An 18148-nucleotide genomic window follows, 5' to 3' on the forward strand; every position below is an offset into this window, starting at 1 on the left:
TCCCGCCGCCCCCGGTCTCCATCTGCGCCGGAGGGGCGGGTGAGTGACTGGGCGCCCTCCCTTTAACGGCGGGGGGGCATCCAAAATGTAGTTACGCCACTGGGTGGGAGGCATTACATACTCTCTATGCAGTGAGCTACCGCTGCTTAGCGAGTCAACCTCGCTAAGTCAACCAGAATTACCTCCATACTTTATACTCCATTCTCTGGGATAGTAACATTGTAACTGGTATCACACACATACAGTATATAGGGGCCCAATTATCATTAAATATTGCAGCAATTTTCCCCCCAAAACACCCATTTCAGTGGTTGTTACTGAGGGAACACAGCGGATATCTATTCTCCGATAACACCCCTCCATTCCAACTGGTTACCGTATCCCCCATAGGTGTCAGGGTAAAACATTTACCACACCTACTGTCATTTTAAGCCTATGGGCTGCACTTCCTGTAGTTAGCCATAAGAGGGCGAACTCCCGACAATGGTCAGCTGGCCCGAGCCCCTGTTCCTGTGGGGTCCACATCTTATAACCCGCCATTAGGATCACATATTGCAGTGCGACTCTGCTCCCAGATTGCATTATTAGTAATAAAGTTTATAGGGTGTCAGAAGTGGTCTGTAGCGCCTACAGAGGGCAACACAATAACACAGCCCAGTACACTACATAGAATAGTACAGTACTGTACTGTAGACAGCAGTGATATACTGTAATTCCCTGGGGCAGTGGACGCACTGACCTCTGGGCTCCTGCTGTCTGGGGGGCACCATGGAGGAAAGACCAAGGAAGCTGCTGAATAAGGCAGATCTCTCTCCACTCATTTCATAGTGATTCGGCACAGTCACTGCTGACTGCTTTCCAAGATTAGAAGTGGAAACGGCCATAGGTGCATCCACTATCGATGGTTGCCATCGATGCCGTAATTGTGAGTGGCCATCAATGGTCACCGACTGTGTAATGGGAGAACATTGATGGTTTTCCTCATAAATGGTCATCCCTGTTCTTTCAGTGAATGGCTCACAGGCTTATTACAGCCTGGGGGTGGGGCTTCATGAGTGTTGGGGGCGGAGCATTGCTCTATGTCATGGCACCTTGCCGAAAAAATATATACATAGTATATTAATTTATTATGTACCATCGATGGTGGGAAAACATCTTCCACCATTCAACATTAGTCATAAACCATCGATGATAGAGGGCCAGGGGTAAAAGCTTTGAAATGTGAAGTAGAGCATTATTTGACCAATCACCTCCTAACTGTCATTTTTCAAACATAGATTGTTACGCATCACTTAGGAGCTCATGGCTGCTACTTTATCTCTGTCCAAAGTTTAATAAATAAAACCCTTACGGCCCCCATACACTAGTCCGACTTGTTCTGAGGACAGGTCGGACCAGTTTGACTCTTGAGACCCTGGGATGGCTCACTAACGATTTGGCACGTGAGATGCTGGCACACAACTACAAATCGGATCGCTCCCTGTCCGTCCTCCTGACTCGATGTGCACGGGACCGCGCATCAGGTTGGAGGGGATGTCAAACACATCCGATTTGGGACCGATATGTCAGAATCGGCCCAAATCAGATAAGTGTTTGGGCGTCTTTAATGTTCTCCCCGCTTAAGGTGCCCATACACTAGTAAGATTTATCATCAGATCTGGCTGGTTGGAACAAAAACATGGTTATGGATGAGTGACAGTTTGTCAGTTTTCCAGCATTTCCAAGCAAATGGTCAACTGTCATTTGCTCTCATCCATAACCATGTTTTTGGTCCAACCAGCCAGATCTGAAGATAAATCTGCGTGTGTATGGCCACCTTTAGATTTGCCATATTGGGGTGATACTGTAGCTCCACCTTTATCTATTGTACAGGACACAAAAGTCATTGAGCAGTTACATCACAGAGACTGGTGAAGTGTAACCTGTGTAACAGGATCTACCCAATAAATGTACTGACATATATATAACCTGCAGTCTATTGCCTGTGTCTTTTGCTGGCCCCCAGCTATTTGCTCTGGTTGGTTTAGGGTGAGAGCTGTAAACTTTGTGATTAAAGGTTACGGAACCTCACACCAATAACAAGTGTACACACGCCCGCTACAGGTAAGTATCAGATCCAAGGGGACACGTCCTGATCACACCTGGGCTGGTGTTACAGGAGAAGGACGCTATCCAGGTAATATCTGCTTACTCCTCTGATCTGTTATCGTGTTTGCTGATTATGTACCATTCACTCAGGCAGCCTGTGCGCAAGGGGGCAATCTGCGCTGTAACGATGGAAAATATTAAAATGATAAAACTTAGTTATACAGATTACACCTGGATTATTGTGCTACAGGGTGGTGCAGAGCAGATTACTGTACATCTGGATTATTGTGATACAGGTTGGTGCAGAACAGATTACATCTGGATTATTGTGCTACAGGGTGGTGCAGAGCAGATGACACCTGGATTGTTTTGCTACAGGGTGGTGCAGAACAGATAACATCTGGATTATTGTGCTACAGGGTGGTGCAGAGCAGAGGACACCTGGATTATTGTGATACAGGATGGTGCAGAGCAGATGACACCTGGATTATTGTGATACAGGGTGGTGCAAAGCAGAGGACACCTGGATTGTTGTGCTACAGGATGGTGCAGAACAGATTACATCTGAATTATTGTGCTACAGGATGGTGCAGAGCAGAGGACACCGGGATTATTGTGATACAGGGTGGTGCAGAACAGATTACACCTGGATTATTGTGACACAGGGTGGTGCAAAGCAGAGGACACCTGGATTATTGTACTACAGGGTGGTGCAGAGCAGATTACACCTGGATTATTGTGCTACAGGGTGGTGTAGAACAGAGCAAATCTGGATTATTGTGCTACAGGGTGGTGCAGAGCAGAGGACATCTGGATTATTGTGCTACAGGGTGGTGCAGAGCAGATGTCACCTGGATTATTGTGATACAGGGCGGTGCAGAGCAGATGTCACCTGGATTAATGTGATACAGGGTGGTGCAGAGCAGATTACACCTGGATTATTGTGATACAGGGTGGTGCAGAGCAGATGTCACCTGGATTATTGTGATACAGGGTGGTGCAAAGCAGATGACACCTGGATTATTGTAATGCAGGGTGGTGCAAAGCCGATGACTCCTGGATTATTGTGATACAGGGTGGTGCAGAGCAGTTGATACCTGGATCATTGTGCCACAGGGTGGTGCAGAGCAGATTACACCTGGATTACTGTGCTACACGGTGGTGCAGTGCAGATTACACATGGATTATTGTGATACAGGGTGGTGCAGAGCAGATGACACCTGGATTATTGATATATAGGGTGGTGCAGAGCAGATGACACCAAGATTATTGTGCTACATGGCGGTGCAGTGCAGATTACACCAGGATCCTTGTGCCACAGGGTGGTGCAGAGCAGATTACACCTGGATTATTGTGCTACACGGTGGTGCAGAGCAGGTGACACCTGGATTATTGTGATACAGGGTGGTGCAGAGCATATTACACCTGGATTATTATGCTACAGGGTGGTGCAGAGCAGATTACACCTGGATTATTGTGGTACAGGGTGGTGCTGAGCAGATGACACCTGGATTATTGTGCTACAGGGTGGTGTTGAGCAGATGACACCTGGATTAATGTGGTACAGGGTGGTGCAGAGCAGATGACACCTGGATTATTGGTATATAGGGTGGTGCAGAGCAGATAACACCTGGATTATTGTGCTACAGGGTGGTGCAGAGCAGATTTTACCTGGATTATTGTGGTACAGGGTGGTGTTGAGCAGATGACACCTGGATTATCGTGGTACAGGGTGGTGCAGAGCAGATTACACCAGGAAAATGGTGCTACAGGGTGGTGCAGAGCAGATGACACCTGGATTATTGTGCTACAGGGTGGTGCAGAGCAGATGACACCTGGATTATTGTGCTACAGGGTGGTGCTGAGCAGATGACACCTGGATTAATGTGATACAGGGTGGTGCTGAGCAGATGACACCTGGATTATTGTGCTACAGGGTGGTGCAGAGCAGATTACACCAGGAATATGATGCTACAGGGTGGTGCAGAGCAGATTACACCTGGATTATTGGTATATAGGGTGGTGCAGAGCAGATAACACCTGGATTATTGTGCTACAGGGTGGTGCAGAGCAGATTACACCTGGATAATTGTGGTACAGGGTGGTGTTGAGCAGATGACACCTGGATTATTGTGGTACAGGGTGGTGCAGAGCAGATGACACCTGGATTAATGTGGTACAGGGTGGTGCAGAGCAGATGACACCTGGATTATTGTGATACAGGGTGGTGCAGAGCAGATGACACCTGGATTAATGTGATACAGGGTGGTGCTGAGCAGATGACACCTGGATTATTGTGCTACATGGTGGTGCAGAGCAGATGACACCTGGAATTAATGTGATACAGGGTGGTGCTGAGCAGATGACACCTGGATTATTGTGCTACATGGTGGTGCAGAGCAGATGACACCTGGATTATTGTGCTACAGGGTGGTGCAGAGCAGATTACACCTGGATTATTGTGGTACAGGGTGGTGCAGAGCAGATGACACCTGGATTAATGTGGTACAGGGTGGTGCAGAGCAGATGACACCTGGATTATTGTGATACAGGGTGGTGCAGAGCAGATGACACCTGGATTATTGTGATATAGGGTGGTGCAGAGCAGATAACACCTGGATTATTGTGCTACAGGGTGGTGCAGAGCAGATGACACCTGGATTATTGTGCTACAGGGTGGTGCAGAGCAGATGACACCTGGATTAATGTGGTACAGGGTGGTGCAGAGCAGTTGACACCTGGATTGTTGTGCTGCAGGGTGGTGCAGAGCAGATGACACCTGGATTAATGTGGTACAGGGTGGTGCAGAGCAGATGACACCTGGATTATCAAACCCTCAGTGTATCAGTGATGTACCAGTGATAGGTGAGATTACTCATTATGTCTCCCTCCATCTGAAGTGCACAGAAGACGTTACTGGCGGTTCCTGCTGCAGACCGTTATTGATAACACCGCCATGTGTCGCCGCTGTCCTGTATACTGCAGATAGCGATACCATAGCCTCCGGCGCTCCCGCCTGTCATTCTAGGTAACTGTAAAACAGCCGCTGCTGCAATTTAATGATAAATATTCATGGAAAGTATTTTATAGGAGTCAGTGGGCTGCGAACCCTCCAGACCAAGCAATGGAAATGAAATTCGGCCTATCAGGAGCCATTATATTGTAAATCGTACAAACTCTATCATCAGAAAAGAAATGATGTGCGCAGAACTCGCCTCGCTCCGTATAACCGCTGTATACTGTGTCCAGAAACTCTTTGATTGTTTTTTTTTTTTTTTCTAAAGCAATTTTTTTACCTTGATCATTGTCCCCCGGATAGAGGCATTTTACCTTCATTGGGGCTGTACCCGGTAGGTTCCTCTTGCAAAGCCCATTTACTAACTTGTGGGTTTCACTAGGAAAAATTTGCCCAAAAGTTCAAAAATGTGGATTTTAGTGTTGTTCCAAAGGCCCAAATATTGTTCCTGCGAAGACCATAGTTGTAAGATATCACATTACTCTTGTTATCAATCCTGGCAGCTTATAAATGTTGCACTTTGGTCTGTTATTGTCCCGATCCTGACCTCACTGCTTGGGGAAGGCCGTAAAACAGAGGTTTCATTGTTTATCACTTGTAGAAGCCAATTCTTAAATGTTTTTGAATGTTTTTCCCAACGGCATAATCTGAGACTGGCTGTCGATCATTACATACGGACTATCCATTATACAGGTGGGTATCTGTCCAGAGCCTAAACCTGGATCTTCTCAAACTGCTTTTGTTTAACCCAAGTAACTTGTTAGTAGCAGATCAAGGTTTGGGTGCCTGTCTCTGCCAAGGCCAGCAATGCCAACCATAATCTTACCTATCCAGCACACCAGCCCAGGGTGGTGAGACGTGTGGGGAGACGTGTAGACAGCGAGGCATGTTAGAACTGTATGGAACTGATATAACTTCTGGACAAAAAGGTGACTATGGTGTTTATTTACTAAGCTGAGAGTTCTATTGAAGATGGAATGTTACCATGGGCCCTAGTGGATGGTAGGACATGAAATACCGCCTGTCGGCACATGTCGGCTCAAAAAACAGTGACAAACCCCATGTCAACCTTTTGACTGTCGACCTAGACATTGTCAAACTTATGACCTGTCGAACTAATGACCTTTTGACCTAGAAGCATGTCGACTTTTCCCTTGTCGACCTAGACCCATGTCGACCTTTTCACATGTCGACCTAATGACTATCGAGCATCATGCTGTGGACCAAATGACCGCATCCCCTCCAGCTACACATCCCAGCATGCCTTGCCATAGTTTTAGTATCCCCTAATAGCAAACTGTGGCAAGGCATGATGGGACTTGTATAACTCAATAAATAAGACGACCTGTTTGGTTGCTATGGCAACGTTCCATCTTCAATAGAACGCCCATCTTAGTAAATACATCTCTATAAGTTGGTCGGACATTATCTTCTCAGGAATGAACAGGTTAATGAGCTGTAACCATGTAACATTATGCACAGATAAAGATACCGCAGACAGCTTGGGTTCATATGCATTATTATACCTAGATGTATTGAATTAATGGGCCGATTCAGACCCATTCTTTGGGTCCAAATTTGGCCCCGTCCCAATGTTTGGGGTTTGCGCATGAATGATTATGGGTATTCCCGGGAGCGAACGCTCCGGAAAGGGATACTGGGCGTTCCCCCTACATGGTGATTCCATACTCGGGTGGGCAGCTGGCATCACATGACGTCACAGCGCCCACCCTATATTCGGCAGATGGCAGCTGGAAGAATAAAAGTCCATCTAGATTGCGCGGCCCTCATTTGCATATGCTGCACCCTCATTTACATAAACAACAGCGGCGCAAGTGTCCCTATTCTTGATATTGTAACGTTGGGAGGTATGCAGTAGGAGTGAGTGTTAACGCTGCAGTCAGGGCCTGATCACCAATAGGCTGTGAGTGTTAAGGGCACGTGTGAGGCTAGGAGGCTGGGCGAGTGCCTGATGGAATAAGGCAGGGAATTCCAGAGGTCAGCAGCAGCCCAGGAGAAATCCTGAGTGTGAGGGAAGAGGTGATCAAAGCGGGAATCAATAATATAACAATATAATGATCGGGTGGTTATTATTGATGTAACAGGATTAACCTGATATATGTATATGTTATATATCCACAGGAGTATAAATCTCTACCGGGGAAATGACGGCCACAAATCAAAACCACAACCGGGAAAGCCAAACGAAACGCTGCAGGAATCCGTTCAATAGTATAAAGGTAACAATCCAAGGGAAAGTACCCAGCCGTTATCTGCATTGCAGTTATAATAAAAATCCCCTCATTACATGTAACTAATGAAGGGATTCTGGGGGCTTCCGAGTGTATTACAGCTGCGCAAAGGCCGTCCTGCGATAAAATCCTGCTACTGTACTTTTTGGAACGTTGGCCATTCGGTTGGTGATTGGCAAGAAGCCGGCGTTTGGGGCCGGTCACCGGACGTTTTCTGGGAGTGGCAGGAAAAACGCAGGCGTGACCAGGCATTTCAGGGGAAGACTTTCAATAAGAACTTTTTGTTTTCCACGTTAGGAAATGTTTTGTGATATAACAATAAAAGTGAAAAAAAAACCCACACACAACAAAACAACGTTATAGACGTTCCCATCCCTGTGAGCTGTATTATGTATAAGTGGGGTTTTCGGATTATATGAGTGTACCCCACCCCGGTCACTGGGTATAGAAGTCACAGATGTTGGGTATGTGAAGTATGCTGCCCCACGGGAAAGTCCTGCTGTACCGGTTCCCGCTGAGTAAGTATTTTTATTGCTCATTTTTTGCATATTTTCTCTGTTGCACGCTAGCATTGTGTAACACTTTGCATTACTTGTGTAACACTACACAATGTGTAACCCTGTGAAATGTGTGGCCGCAGGTGGGATATTGAGACTAAGCCCCCTGACGGCATGCGCCGTCTATACGCTACTAGATAGTGTAATAATAATCCTACAGTATGTTCTAATAGATAACCGAGCTGGTGTAATATTCAGGCATCAATGTATACCTATAACTCATATGGGGTGTAGATCGTATTGTCGACTTAGTTCGACAGTCATTAGGTTGACACCGTTGGGTCCACGGGGTTCTAGGTCGACATGGGTGAAGGTCGACAGGTGTCTACGTTGACATGGGACAAGGTCGACAAATGTGTTAGGTTGACAGGTCGCGAGGTCGACATGGGTTTTTTCACTTTTTTCCCCGAATGTCGACACAGTCAACAGGGACACAGTTGGAAGTGATCCGCAGCCCCTCGCATCGCTTCGCTCGCGATGCTTCAGGCACACTATTATATTCTCCCACCACGCCCTAGTGGATGGTAGGACATGAAATACCGCCTGTTGGCACAAAAAAACTGTGAAAAAACCCATGTCGACCTCACGACATGTCAACCTAACGCATTTGTCGACCGAAAACCATGTCGACCTTGTCACCTGTCGACCTTCATCCATGTCGACCTAGAACCCTGTCGACATTGGTGCCTGTCGACCCAACGGTGTCGACCTAATGACTGTCGACCTAAATTGGGTCAACAATACGACCGTATCCCCTCATATGTTGGCAAGGAGACATTGAGCAGATACCCTAAACAGCCTGGGGCATAGAGAGGGGGATGGGTAATAACAACACGGGGCCAGGTTTGTAGGAGAGACCTGATGGGGGAGCAGTGCCCAGGCCCTGATCTGCTCTCAGCAGCCCTGCCAGCAGAAATTGTGGGGCCTGCCACTGTCAAATAGACAGCCCCCCCAGTCACCTTAGTATACAGATAATCATCAACCAAAACACGGTTGACCCATACCTCCCAACTGTCACGATTACAGCGGGACAGTCCCGATTTTCGGGTCCTGTCGCACCCGTGGCAGGCATTGTCCCGCTGCGGGGGGTGGCAGTTGGGAGACCCCCCAATCTAATAGAAAATGAGGTTGCTGCTAATTAGCATAAGCCGCACCCTCATTTGCATACGCCCCACCCCCTTTTCGGACGCTAGTGTCCCTATTTCATCAGCACAGAAGTTGGGAGGTATGTTGACCTTATTGTCGACCCTATGACCAATACCCAGGTGCGCTCAGCTGTGAATTGTAGAACCAGAGAAGGTCTATGGGTATTAGTTATAAGCATGTGAGCGTATATGTCTTGTGATGCTTCATTCAGTTCCTATGTATTTGCTAGTCTATATTGTCGGTTGGTTTTTTCCCCACCCATGGTGGCAGCCATTTTGTTGAAGACATTTATATACAGTTATTGCAGTTATACACTCATCTGCAGCTGCAGAAGTGGCCCGGTCCACTTGTCTGCAAGGGCCAGGGCAAAAGTTCCTGCAGTTCCTCCCTGATGGTGGCCACCCTTATGCCCAAACAAGTGGTCTCTTCGACTTCCTTTGTCAGCCAATGTTGAGTATACAACGGTATACAACAAACCATATTTTGGAGGGCATGTCTTGAAGAACAAACTCCAGGGGCAAGGACCTTAATATAGAATCCCTAGCTCAGATCCAGTCTCCCTCCCAGCTACCCCTTTGGTTATCTGAACTATTGTAATTAAAGCCAACTTTTTGACTCGTTTAGTACATACCTCAGTGTTTTATCCCCATCAAGCCGAATTTCCTTCAGTCAGCCTGTACTCAGGTGTGAAGGTACATGGGCCCTTATTCTGATCAGTGCGACCGGAGCCGATTATGCGGCCAGGACCGTGCGTGCGAAACCCCGCCTTCCATACGGATCGCCAACTCCGTCCGTATGCGGTAAGAAGCTGGCCGAACGGACCGCACGTGTATTTTTCACGGAATACGCCTCCTCCATCTAAGGGAACCTCCCCCATCATTCGATGGTCGCAGACCATCGAATGCAGGACCGAGTGCTCCACCAGCTCCCGCAACCTCAGACCACACGGACATTTTTCCGTGCAAAAGCAGGGATCTGGGCGGGCAGCTGACATCCGGCGATGTCATATATCCGCCCCCTACACGTGCGTCACGGCCGCATTACCATACGTACGCCCAGCGTTTTCATGGGAACGCCCATGAAACGCGGGGCGTATGCATAGGGTAATGAGCCCAAAAAGCCCTTCACGCCCCTCTCCACCGCTGTTCGGAGTGTTCACATATCATGCAGGATTTGGCCGTACGCCCCGCTCGCACATGCGCAGAGACGCCTCTGCACATGCGCAGACACAAAACATCGGCGGGCCGAACGCACACGGATATATCCGCACCGATCAGAATAAGGGCCATGTTTATTTCACATCCGTACACACATCCTCCATTGTTAATTTTCTCAGTAAGGCTTTTTTATTTATATTTAATACAAGTGGCGTCTTCCTTTTTGTGAAACTTCCTCAATTCTCTAATATCTTGGGACAAAATGATTTAAAATATTGTGGGTCGGCAATTAAATTGCGTAATGTCTTTTACTGATTAAACAGGAAGTCTCTTGTTTTTTTTTCAAAAATAACTTTATACGTCACATCTCCTAAGTCTGCCATACTGCCTTTGCAGCTGGTACATTTACCGATGTCTATAGAATTGTCTAATGTTCTTTCTAGCGTGTCCCAACGTGTTCCATCTCTCTTTGGCGCATTTCATTGATTTTGACTATAAATGGGAAGTCAATGACTGATTATATGCGTTGTGTTTCTGTACCAGGTATTTGTCGTCTGCCATGCACTGTTACAGCTTTCCCAGCTGCTCATCTCCGGCTTCCTCAAGAGTTCCATCTCCACCATTGAGAAGAGGTTTGGATTATCCAGCCAAACGTCCGGCATCCTGTCTTCTTTCAATGAGGTACGGCAGACGTGAACGTAAACTTCTTCATTCCTCATTTCAGTGATGTTCTATCCATTTTTAGTTTATATACAGTAGTCAGGCTATAGATACCCTCAGTACTGTGTCTCCGCTCACTTTATATGGAGCACCCGCCAGCCTAGAAGCACATGGTGCAACCTGACCCTATTGCAGCAATGACCAGGAGAAGCAAGGCCAAAACCTGCAAATGCACAGTTAGGGGCCCAGGTTTAGGGGTGTGGCCAATCCCCAAAAGGGGTGTGTCAAGCTGCCACAGAGGCTTGGCTGTAAGCTGTGGAAGTAGTGGAGGCTGCAGGGAAAGTGGGTGGTACAGTTGGTTAGGGTTTGGCAATAGGAAGGGTGGGTAACAGTTAGGGGTAGAGGGAATTACTTACTGGGATCCACCAGGGTACTGACTGTTGGGATGCTGCTGTCCAAATTTGTGGAGTGCCTCTTGATCAGATCTGTGGTTGCCTGCCTCGTGGGTCACTCAGACGGCCGATGGTGTCGCAAGTGATCCTCGGACAACGCACCTGGGGGGTTATTCTGGTTGGTGCGGTGGGACAGTACGCGGTCGGTTCGGGTTTTTTTTTCATCTGCGCATGCGTACCTTTCGCTATGCGCATGTGCGGCGACCTCACATAGCTCACGGACGGGTCTCTCTGTGCGAAAAAACCTGTCCGCAAGAGTACGGTCATTGTGGGCGGCATGTGGGTGTTTTGATGGGAGCGGCCGGAATAATGAGGAAAACTGGGAGTAAACATGGGCGTACACGGTGGGGTGTGCACACAAAATGTACGGTGCCACAACCGCCTCGATCGGCGAACGCACCGTGCATTTTGGACCAAAAACAGGCGGACGCCAAAGAGTGCTCCTGACCACCCCTAGAGATACCGCATGAGAGCGGACGCCTGGGTCTGCTAATTAACGCTGATTACTACTCAAACACATGCACCTGAATGTGATAAGCAATGCTGCAATAACCATCTCACCCATTCAGAAAGTGTTTTTGTATACTTTAAAAAGCAGGACACTCAATTCACAGAAGTCGACATGTGTCAACTTTTTAACTGTAACACAAACATACCAGTTTTTTATTAGGAAAAAGACACATAAACCACATCTAAGAGCAACATGGATGTTTTTGGACTCAATTTCTACTTGCACTGTGGCGTACGCTCAGATATACGGAAGGTGTCGGTGTGAAAACGGACGAGACCCGTCAGTATACGTGGCGTACGCTCTGATGTACGCCAGGTATCGGTGGCTAAGAGGGAGATCCGTCCATACACGGTGGCGTGCGCTCAAGTGAATGCCACTCCCCATGGTCGGTGTCTGTGACCGTCCGTGTGCGGCTGTTCTGTGGGCGGACTTACGCTCACCGTCCGCGTACGGGAAACGTACGGTGAAACGGACCGTACGTACGTTTCACCGATCTGATCAGAATAAGGCCCCTGATCACACACGAATGAAGGAGACATCCACATATACAAGACCCCACCTGCTTCCAAATAAGCAGCAGCAATCCAACCACATCTGATTGGTGGAAAAATCATTGCACCTCCAGTATTTAGGTTGTGGCGAAGGGGCCTGATTCCAAGTCCACATTTTCCATGCATTGACTGTCTTGCCTTAAAGACAATTATGATACAGAAAAAGGAGACAAGCATGTTGTTCTGTAAGATACCAATTGGATCTTATTACGCCAGTGACATAGTAATATATTTGCTCATCTCTTCCCTATAATTACGGTACGCCTGATTGTGATTGGATGCATTTGCAATAGAACCTAGAAAATAACCCTTCACTATGACTTCTGCTTCCAGATCGGGAACACTCTGCTAATCGTGTTCGTCAGCTACTTCGGATGCCGAGTTCACCGACCGCGCTTCATTGGCTTCGGCGCTCTGGTCGTATGTGCTGCCGGAATTATCATGTGTTTGCCTCACTTTATCATGGGACCATATGAATATGACAAATCAGTGGCCAGTAAGTTCCTGACTTGTGTTAGAGACCAGGGTTCTCCCGTGTTACCTTGTACCCGCTGGTATCACAGCCCTGGTCTCACCCAACCTCTGTCTATTCCAGGCGTTTACAGCAATGCCACTGATATCTGCCAGCCCAAGCTGTCCGGCCTGAGTGAGGGCGACAGCCAGTGCGTAACGCAGACGGGGAAGGAGAACAACCAGGTCCTGTTCATACTCTTCATCGGCCAGTTCCTGCTTGGCGTCGGCGGTGTGCCCATTCAGCCATTCGGCATTTCTTACATTGATGATTTTGCCAGCAAGAGAAACTCCCCCCTTTATATAGGTGAGATTGGCTGAAAGCTGCCAGAATTGGATATAGTACCATCAGTGTTTGTAAATGTATTTATGTGCTTTATCCATGTTTAACTTAAATGGAACTAAATGTATCCCAAGTTTTATGACATTTTTGGTTAGTGGGTTGATGGGTGGTTGGTTGGTTGATTGGCGGGTGCACTGGTTTGGTTGCTTGATTTCAGTGGATGGGTCTGGTTTGGTTGGTTAGTGCGTTGGGTGGCTTGATTGGTTGGTAGGTGGAATGTTGGGTGTCTTAGATTGGTTGATTGGTTGTTGTATGGGCAGGGTTGTTTGGTTGGTTTTGTTGGATGGGCCTGGGATGATTGGTGAGTGGGTTGGGTGACTTGTTTGTTTGGTTTGCAGAATGTTGGGTGTCTGTGATGGTGGGTGGGTTGTCTGGTTGGTGGGTGAGTAGGTGGATTAGTTAGTTGGTTAGGCTCAGTTGGTTGGTCGTGGGTTGTTTGGTTGGTGGGTGGAATGTTGGGTGTCTGGGTTGGTTGGTTGGAGGTGGGTTGTTTGGTTGCTTGGAGGGTGGGTTTTTTGATTGTATGGTGGGTTTGCTGGGTTGTTTTGTTGGATGGGTCTGTGTTGATTGGTGAGTGGGTTGGGTGGCTTGGTTGTTTGGTTGGTAGAATGTTGGGTGTCTGGGTTGGTAGGTGGGTGGGTTGTTTGGTTGGTAGGTGAGTAGGTGGATTAATATGTTGGATTTGGTTAGTTAGTTGGTTTGGGTTAGTTGATGATCTAGATTCATGTAGCTTCAAAAATTCTAAACTATAACCAGTATAATAATACTCAATTACTTTGTCGCTCACATCGTCAGAAGTTTCGGCAAGTCGTGAAATCCACCTTCAAATATTTAAATAACAATGATTGAAAATCCAATATACTCCAACCTATTCCACAGTTCAGCAGAGCTCATAAGCCTACCATGGAGTTGTTGTGTACAATGCGGCTAGAACCCCCCTTTTTGATACTGTTTGGAACCATCAATCTGATGTAGGAGAATGGATGGTTGTGAGTGGAGGGTTTCTAGTGGAAAGGTGGAGCTGTGTTTGAAAAACAGTCTGAGATTAAATTTTCACTTTCAGCATTTTATGAGCTACTGTATGTTAGAAGGTGACTATCCCTGGTGGTTAATTGTTATCTGAGGCCTAATTACTCATATTATAATGAACATTATAATCAGAGAGATTCCAGAATTTTTTTTTTTTATTTCTTTGACAATAACTTGTGCCGTGGGAAACACTTTCCGAATTGTTATTCTCATTTCCCCATCTCTCACTACATCTCTTTGTGCATACAAGCGGGTGCCGGATGAGTGACCGACAGTCGGGATTCCGATGTCAGAGAAACGATGGCCAGAATCCTGACTAAAGGTCCATACACACTGGGTGACTATGCCCAGCGTGTATGGACAGCGATCAGGGCCGGTGCTAGGGTGTCCGGCGCCCTCCTGCAAACCATAAATTTTGCGCCCTTTCACATTCTGGTGAATGAACGCCCACCCACCCCCCCCCCCCGTCGCACTGCGGGTTCGCCCTCACAGGCTGCAAATGGATGTTTAGCATAAACATCCATTCATATGCCTTGAGTACCCGCCCACATCTTTCGATGGTCAGCAACCAGCAAAAGATGTGGTAGGTACAAACATATAAGTGACTTTGAAGTCACTTACATATGCGTGCACGCTGGCAGGAAATGGGCGGGCAGCTGACATCCGGTGATGTCAGCTGCCAGTCCCCTGCTCCCGTGCCACCACCTCAATACCATGAGAACGCTCAGCATTCTCGTCGGAACGCCCATGGAATGCTGGGAGTTCCCATATGGTAATCTCCGCCCCTGCACGCCATCATGGGTGCGTGTACCCGGCGAACTGAAAGTTTGCCGTGGGTGCACGCACCCTATATCTGCACATGCGCAGATACGCGCCTGCGCAGGTGCGCACCAACGGTCCTCCGTGCGGATGCACAGAGGAACGAATGGACTTGAATAACCCCCATAATGATAACCCAGCCCATTATTTAAGTCATACTTGCCTACCTGACCCTCTCCATGCGGGAGAACATGCTCTGTTCCTGGACTTCCCTAGTAATGTATGATTGCCATCACCTGTGGGGAGCTAGGTAATTGATAAGAAAGGTGTCACCACAGGTGATGGCAATCATACATTACCAGGAAAAGTCCAGGAGCAGAGCATTTTCAGGTAGACAAGTATGATTTAAGTACATCATTTAAGTACATCATTTATCCGTCTAAATGAATATTAAAAAAATATGCAATTATTAAAAATGTGTTATAACATGTATTATAAAGGACTTACTGTACTTCTGTTTAAATCTTGTGCAGCAGGCTGCAGACCAGTCCCTCCTCTTCTATCTGCGCAGGCAGGACCAGGACGCCATTACACCCCTCTCGTGACTGAGGGGGAAAGGAGGGGAGAGAAGGAGGAGATAGAGGGGGCGGAGTGTCCACACATAGACCCAGAAGGCTCTGCAATGCTGCTCATTTGATTGACAGCCTGGAGAGCAAATGGGTAGGGGGCGGGGGCGGCCATGATGACATCAAGCAAGGCTTGAGTGAGGGAAGCTACTGGTGCCGCTGGCTGCCTGTCATAATATTTGACAGGCTGCGGCAGCCAGTAGCTAACAAGCAGCCAGTATCCACCATGGCACATTATTAAAATAAATATTGAAGCCGAGCGAGCGCGATGCGTTGCGCGGCGCCGCAGGCTGTACTAGGTAGGAGACAGGGGGGGAGCCAGGCACCGTGAGTGTCGTCTTTGCTTGTTACATAGGAGGCGGACTTCGGGTTTGTGTTGTGTCATGTGCCCGGTGCGCACACAGCGGGGCGCACCCGGCGCAGGGTGCAGGCAGCATTCATTTGATTTCTCACTACACAGTCTGTCTGTATATTACTGCCGCCCGGCGCTGTCAGACAAGCGCTGCGGGCGGCAGTGAAGGCGAGGGGCCGGCTGAGGCAGCTTTAGCAGCAGAGCAGGGAGAGTGCGCCTTTTCACCATGGCACCTCCCTGCTTTGCAGGAGCTGCTGAGCGGCCAGCGCCGGCCCTGCAGCGATGATGAGAATCATCGCTGCGGGGGAAAGCCGCTCAGTGCATACACACTGAGCGGCTTTCCCCCTGCCCGGGGCCGACGGAGGGGGGGAGGACGGCGTAGCATAGCGGAGCGGAGTTTCTGGTGGCCATCTGCACATCATGTTTTAAAGGATTTAGGGGTAGATGTATGAAGCAGTGATAAGGGAGGAGAAGTGATAAAGTGCCTGGTACTGTATCACTGCTTCATACATCTACCCCTCAGTGGCAACTTTTGCTGCTTGTGCTAAACATAAAATCAACCTCAAGCTCCTAGCGGGCCCTTGCATCTTGTTCCTACTCCCAACCATTCATGGACATTGGATACATATTTCTAAGGACTTTATTTCTAAACTACCCTCCTGTCAACGATTCGATACCATCTGGGTTGTAGTGTACCAGTTTGTAAAGCTGCTTACTTTGGAACTAAAAGGGATTGCCCTCAGCCACCAAGTTGGGCAATAACATTATTATAGAAATATTTGGGCCTTATAGACTTCCTGAAAACATTGCATCGGATTAGTTAGTACAGTTTATGTCCACAATGTTTTTGGAGGGCTCTCTATAAATACTACAACAAGTTAAACTTCTCAACAGCAAACCAGCCACAGTTAATGGTCAAACAGAATGGGCAAATGGTAATCCAAGACCCGGAGAAATTGATGATGATCTATGTCTCAGCCAATCGGGATATTTAGGCTGCACTCTTGCTGTGGGCTGAGTTTGACCTTGAAAACCTCTTCTAAGAGGCTTTAAGCTATTCTCCCTTCTACACCCAAAATGATTTCCATCCTCAATCCCAGAATTGCTACCAGTCAGTTGCTCTTCCAACGGTTTATGACACTGAGACATTTTGCTGAAATCTGAAATAAGGTCAAAAGAACTTTACAGAAGGCCTCATCTCATTAAAAGTGCCCTGTCAGAAGAAGGGAAGCTCCTTATTGAAGCCAGGAGACAGGGTTTGGCTTTCAAGTAAACACCAGTGGTTAAAGGTGATGACTTTGAAACTGGCTCCTAAATTCCTTTGGCTATTCCAAATTCTTACATTTATCAATCCCATGGCATTCAGATGGAAACTCCCCCCAACATTCCAGATCCTTAGTGTCTTCCACAGCTCTCTTGAGTCCCCCCCAATTTGACAGAATAGACGATGCGCACAGGGTCTATTCAGAGGCGCTGTGGACGAAAATGGGTGTGTGGCCATCATTTGCATACGCCACACCCTAATTTGCATATACCACGCCCCCTTTTCGGGCGATGCCGCGCAAGTGTCCCTCTTTTCACCATGGAAAAGTTGGGAGGTGTGCACTGAGCTAAGTTCTCAGACAGCTTAAATCTGCCTCTGCAGGTGTAAGCATAATTAGCCTGTTCTCAGGCTGATATGCGAAAGACCGGAACTGGGCCTTGTATCCACACTCTCTCTCTTTAGCCATCCAACCCCAGGACCCCAATCCGGCTTTTACCAAAAGCCGACAATGTAATCAAGACTGCTTTGAAGACACAGACATTTTCTCAGGTTTATATCGTTTATGAGTTCTGGGACAAAAATATTTCCTTTTAATAACTTTACCAGTGACTATATCCAGGGCTATTTTTCAGCAGGCTCCAGCAGAAACTGAGGCCCTTATTCTAGTACTCTCTTTCTGACAAAATATTTCTTAGATGGACACAACCATGTGCACTGCAGGTGAGGCAGGTGTAAAACCCCACCCAAATCTAATTATCTCTGCACAAGTAACACCTGCCTCACCTGCAGTGCACATGGTTTTGTCCATCTAAGAAATATTTTGTCAGAAAGAGTGAACTAGAATAAGGGCCACCGTTCCTGCTGGAGCCTGCTGA

General features: G+C 47.6%; 1 protein-coding gene across 2 annotated transcripts in view; it reads left to right on the forward strand.

Moving 5' to 3' along the window:
• SLCO2B1 (solute carrier organic anion transporter family member 2B1) overlaps positions 1-18148 on the forward strand; it is a 95693-nt gene that overhangs the window by 24090 nt on the left and 53455 nt on the right. For both annotated transcript variants that reach the window (XM_083170522.1, XM_083170523.1), the window contains exons 2-5: positions 7247-7344; positions 10760-10897; positions 12724-12886; positions 12986-13207. In XM_083170522.1, coding sequence (XP_083026648.1) covers positions 7270-7344; positions 10760-10897; positions 12724-12886; positions 12986-13207 — 598 coding nt within the window. In that variant the 5' untranslated portion in view covers positions 7247-7269. The remainder of the gene's footprint in view (positions 1-7246; positions 7345-10759; positions 10898-12723; positions 12887-12985; positions 13208-18148) is intronic.

Source organism: Crinia signifera, chromosome 2 (genome assembly GCF_055691185.1).
Source record: "Crinia signifera chromosome 2, ASM5569118v1, whole genome shotgun sequence".
Taxonomy (NCBI): Eukaryota; Metazoa; Chordata; class Amphibia; order Anura; family Myobatrachidae; genus Crinia; species Crinia signifera.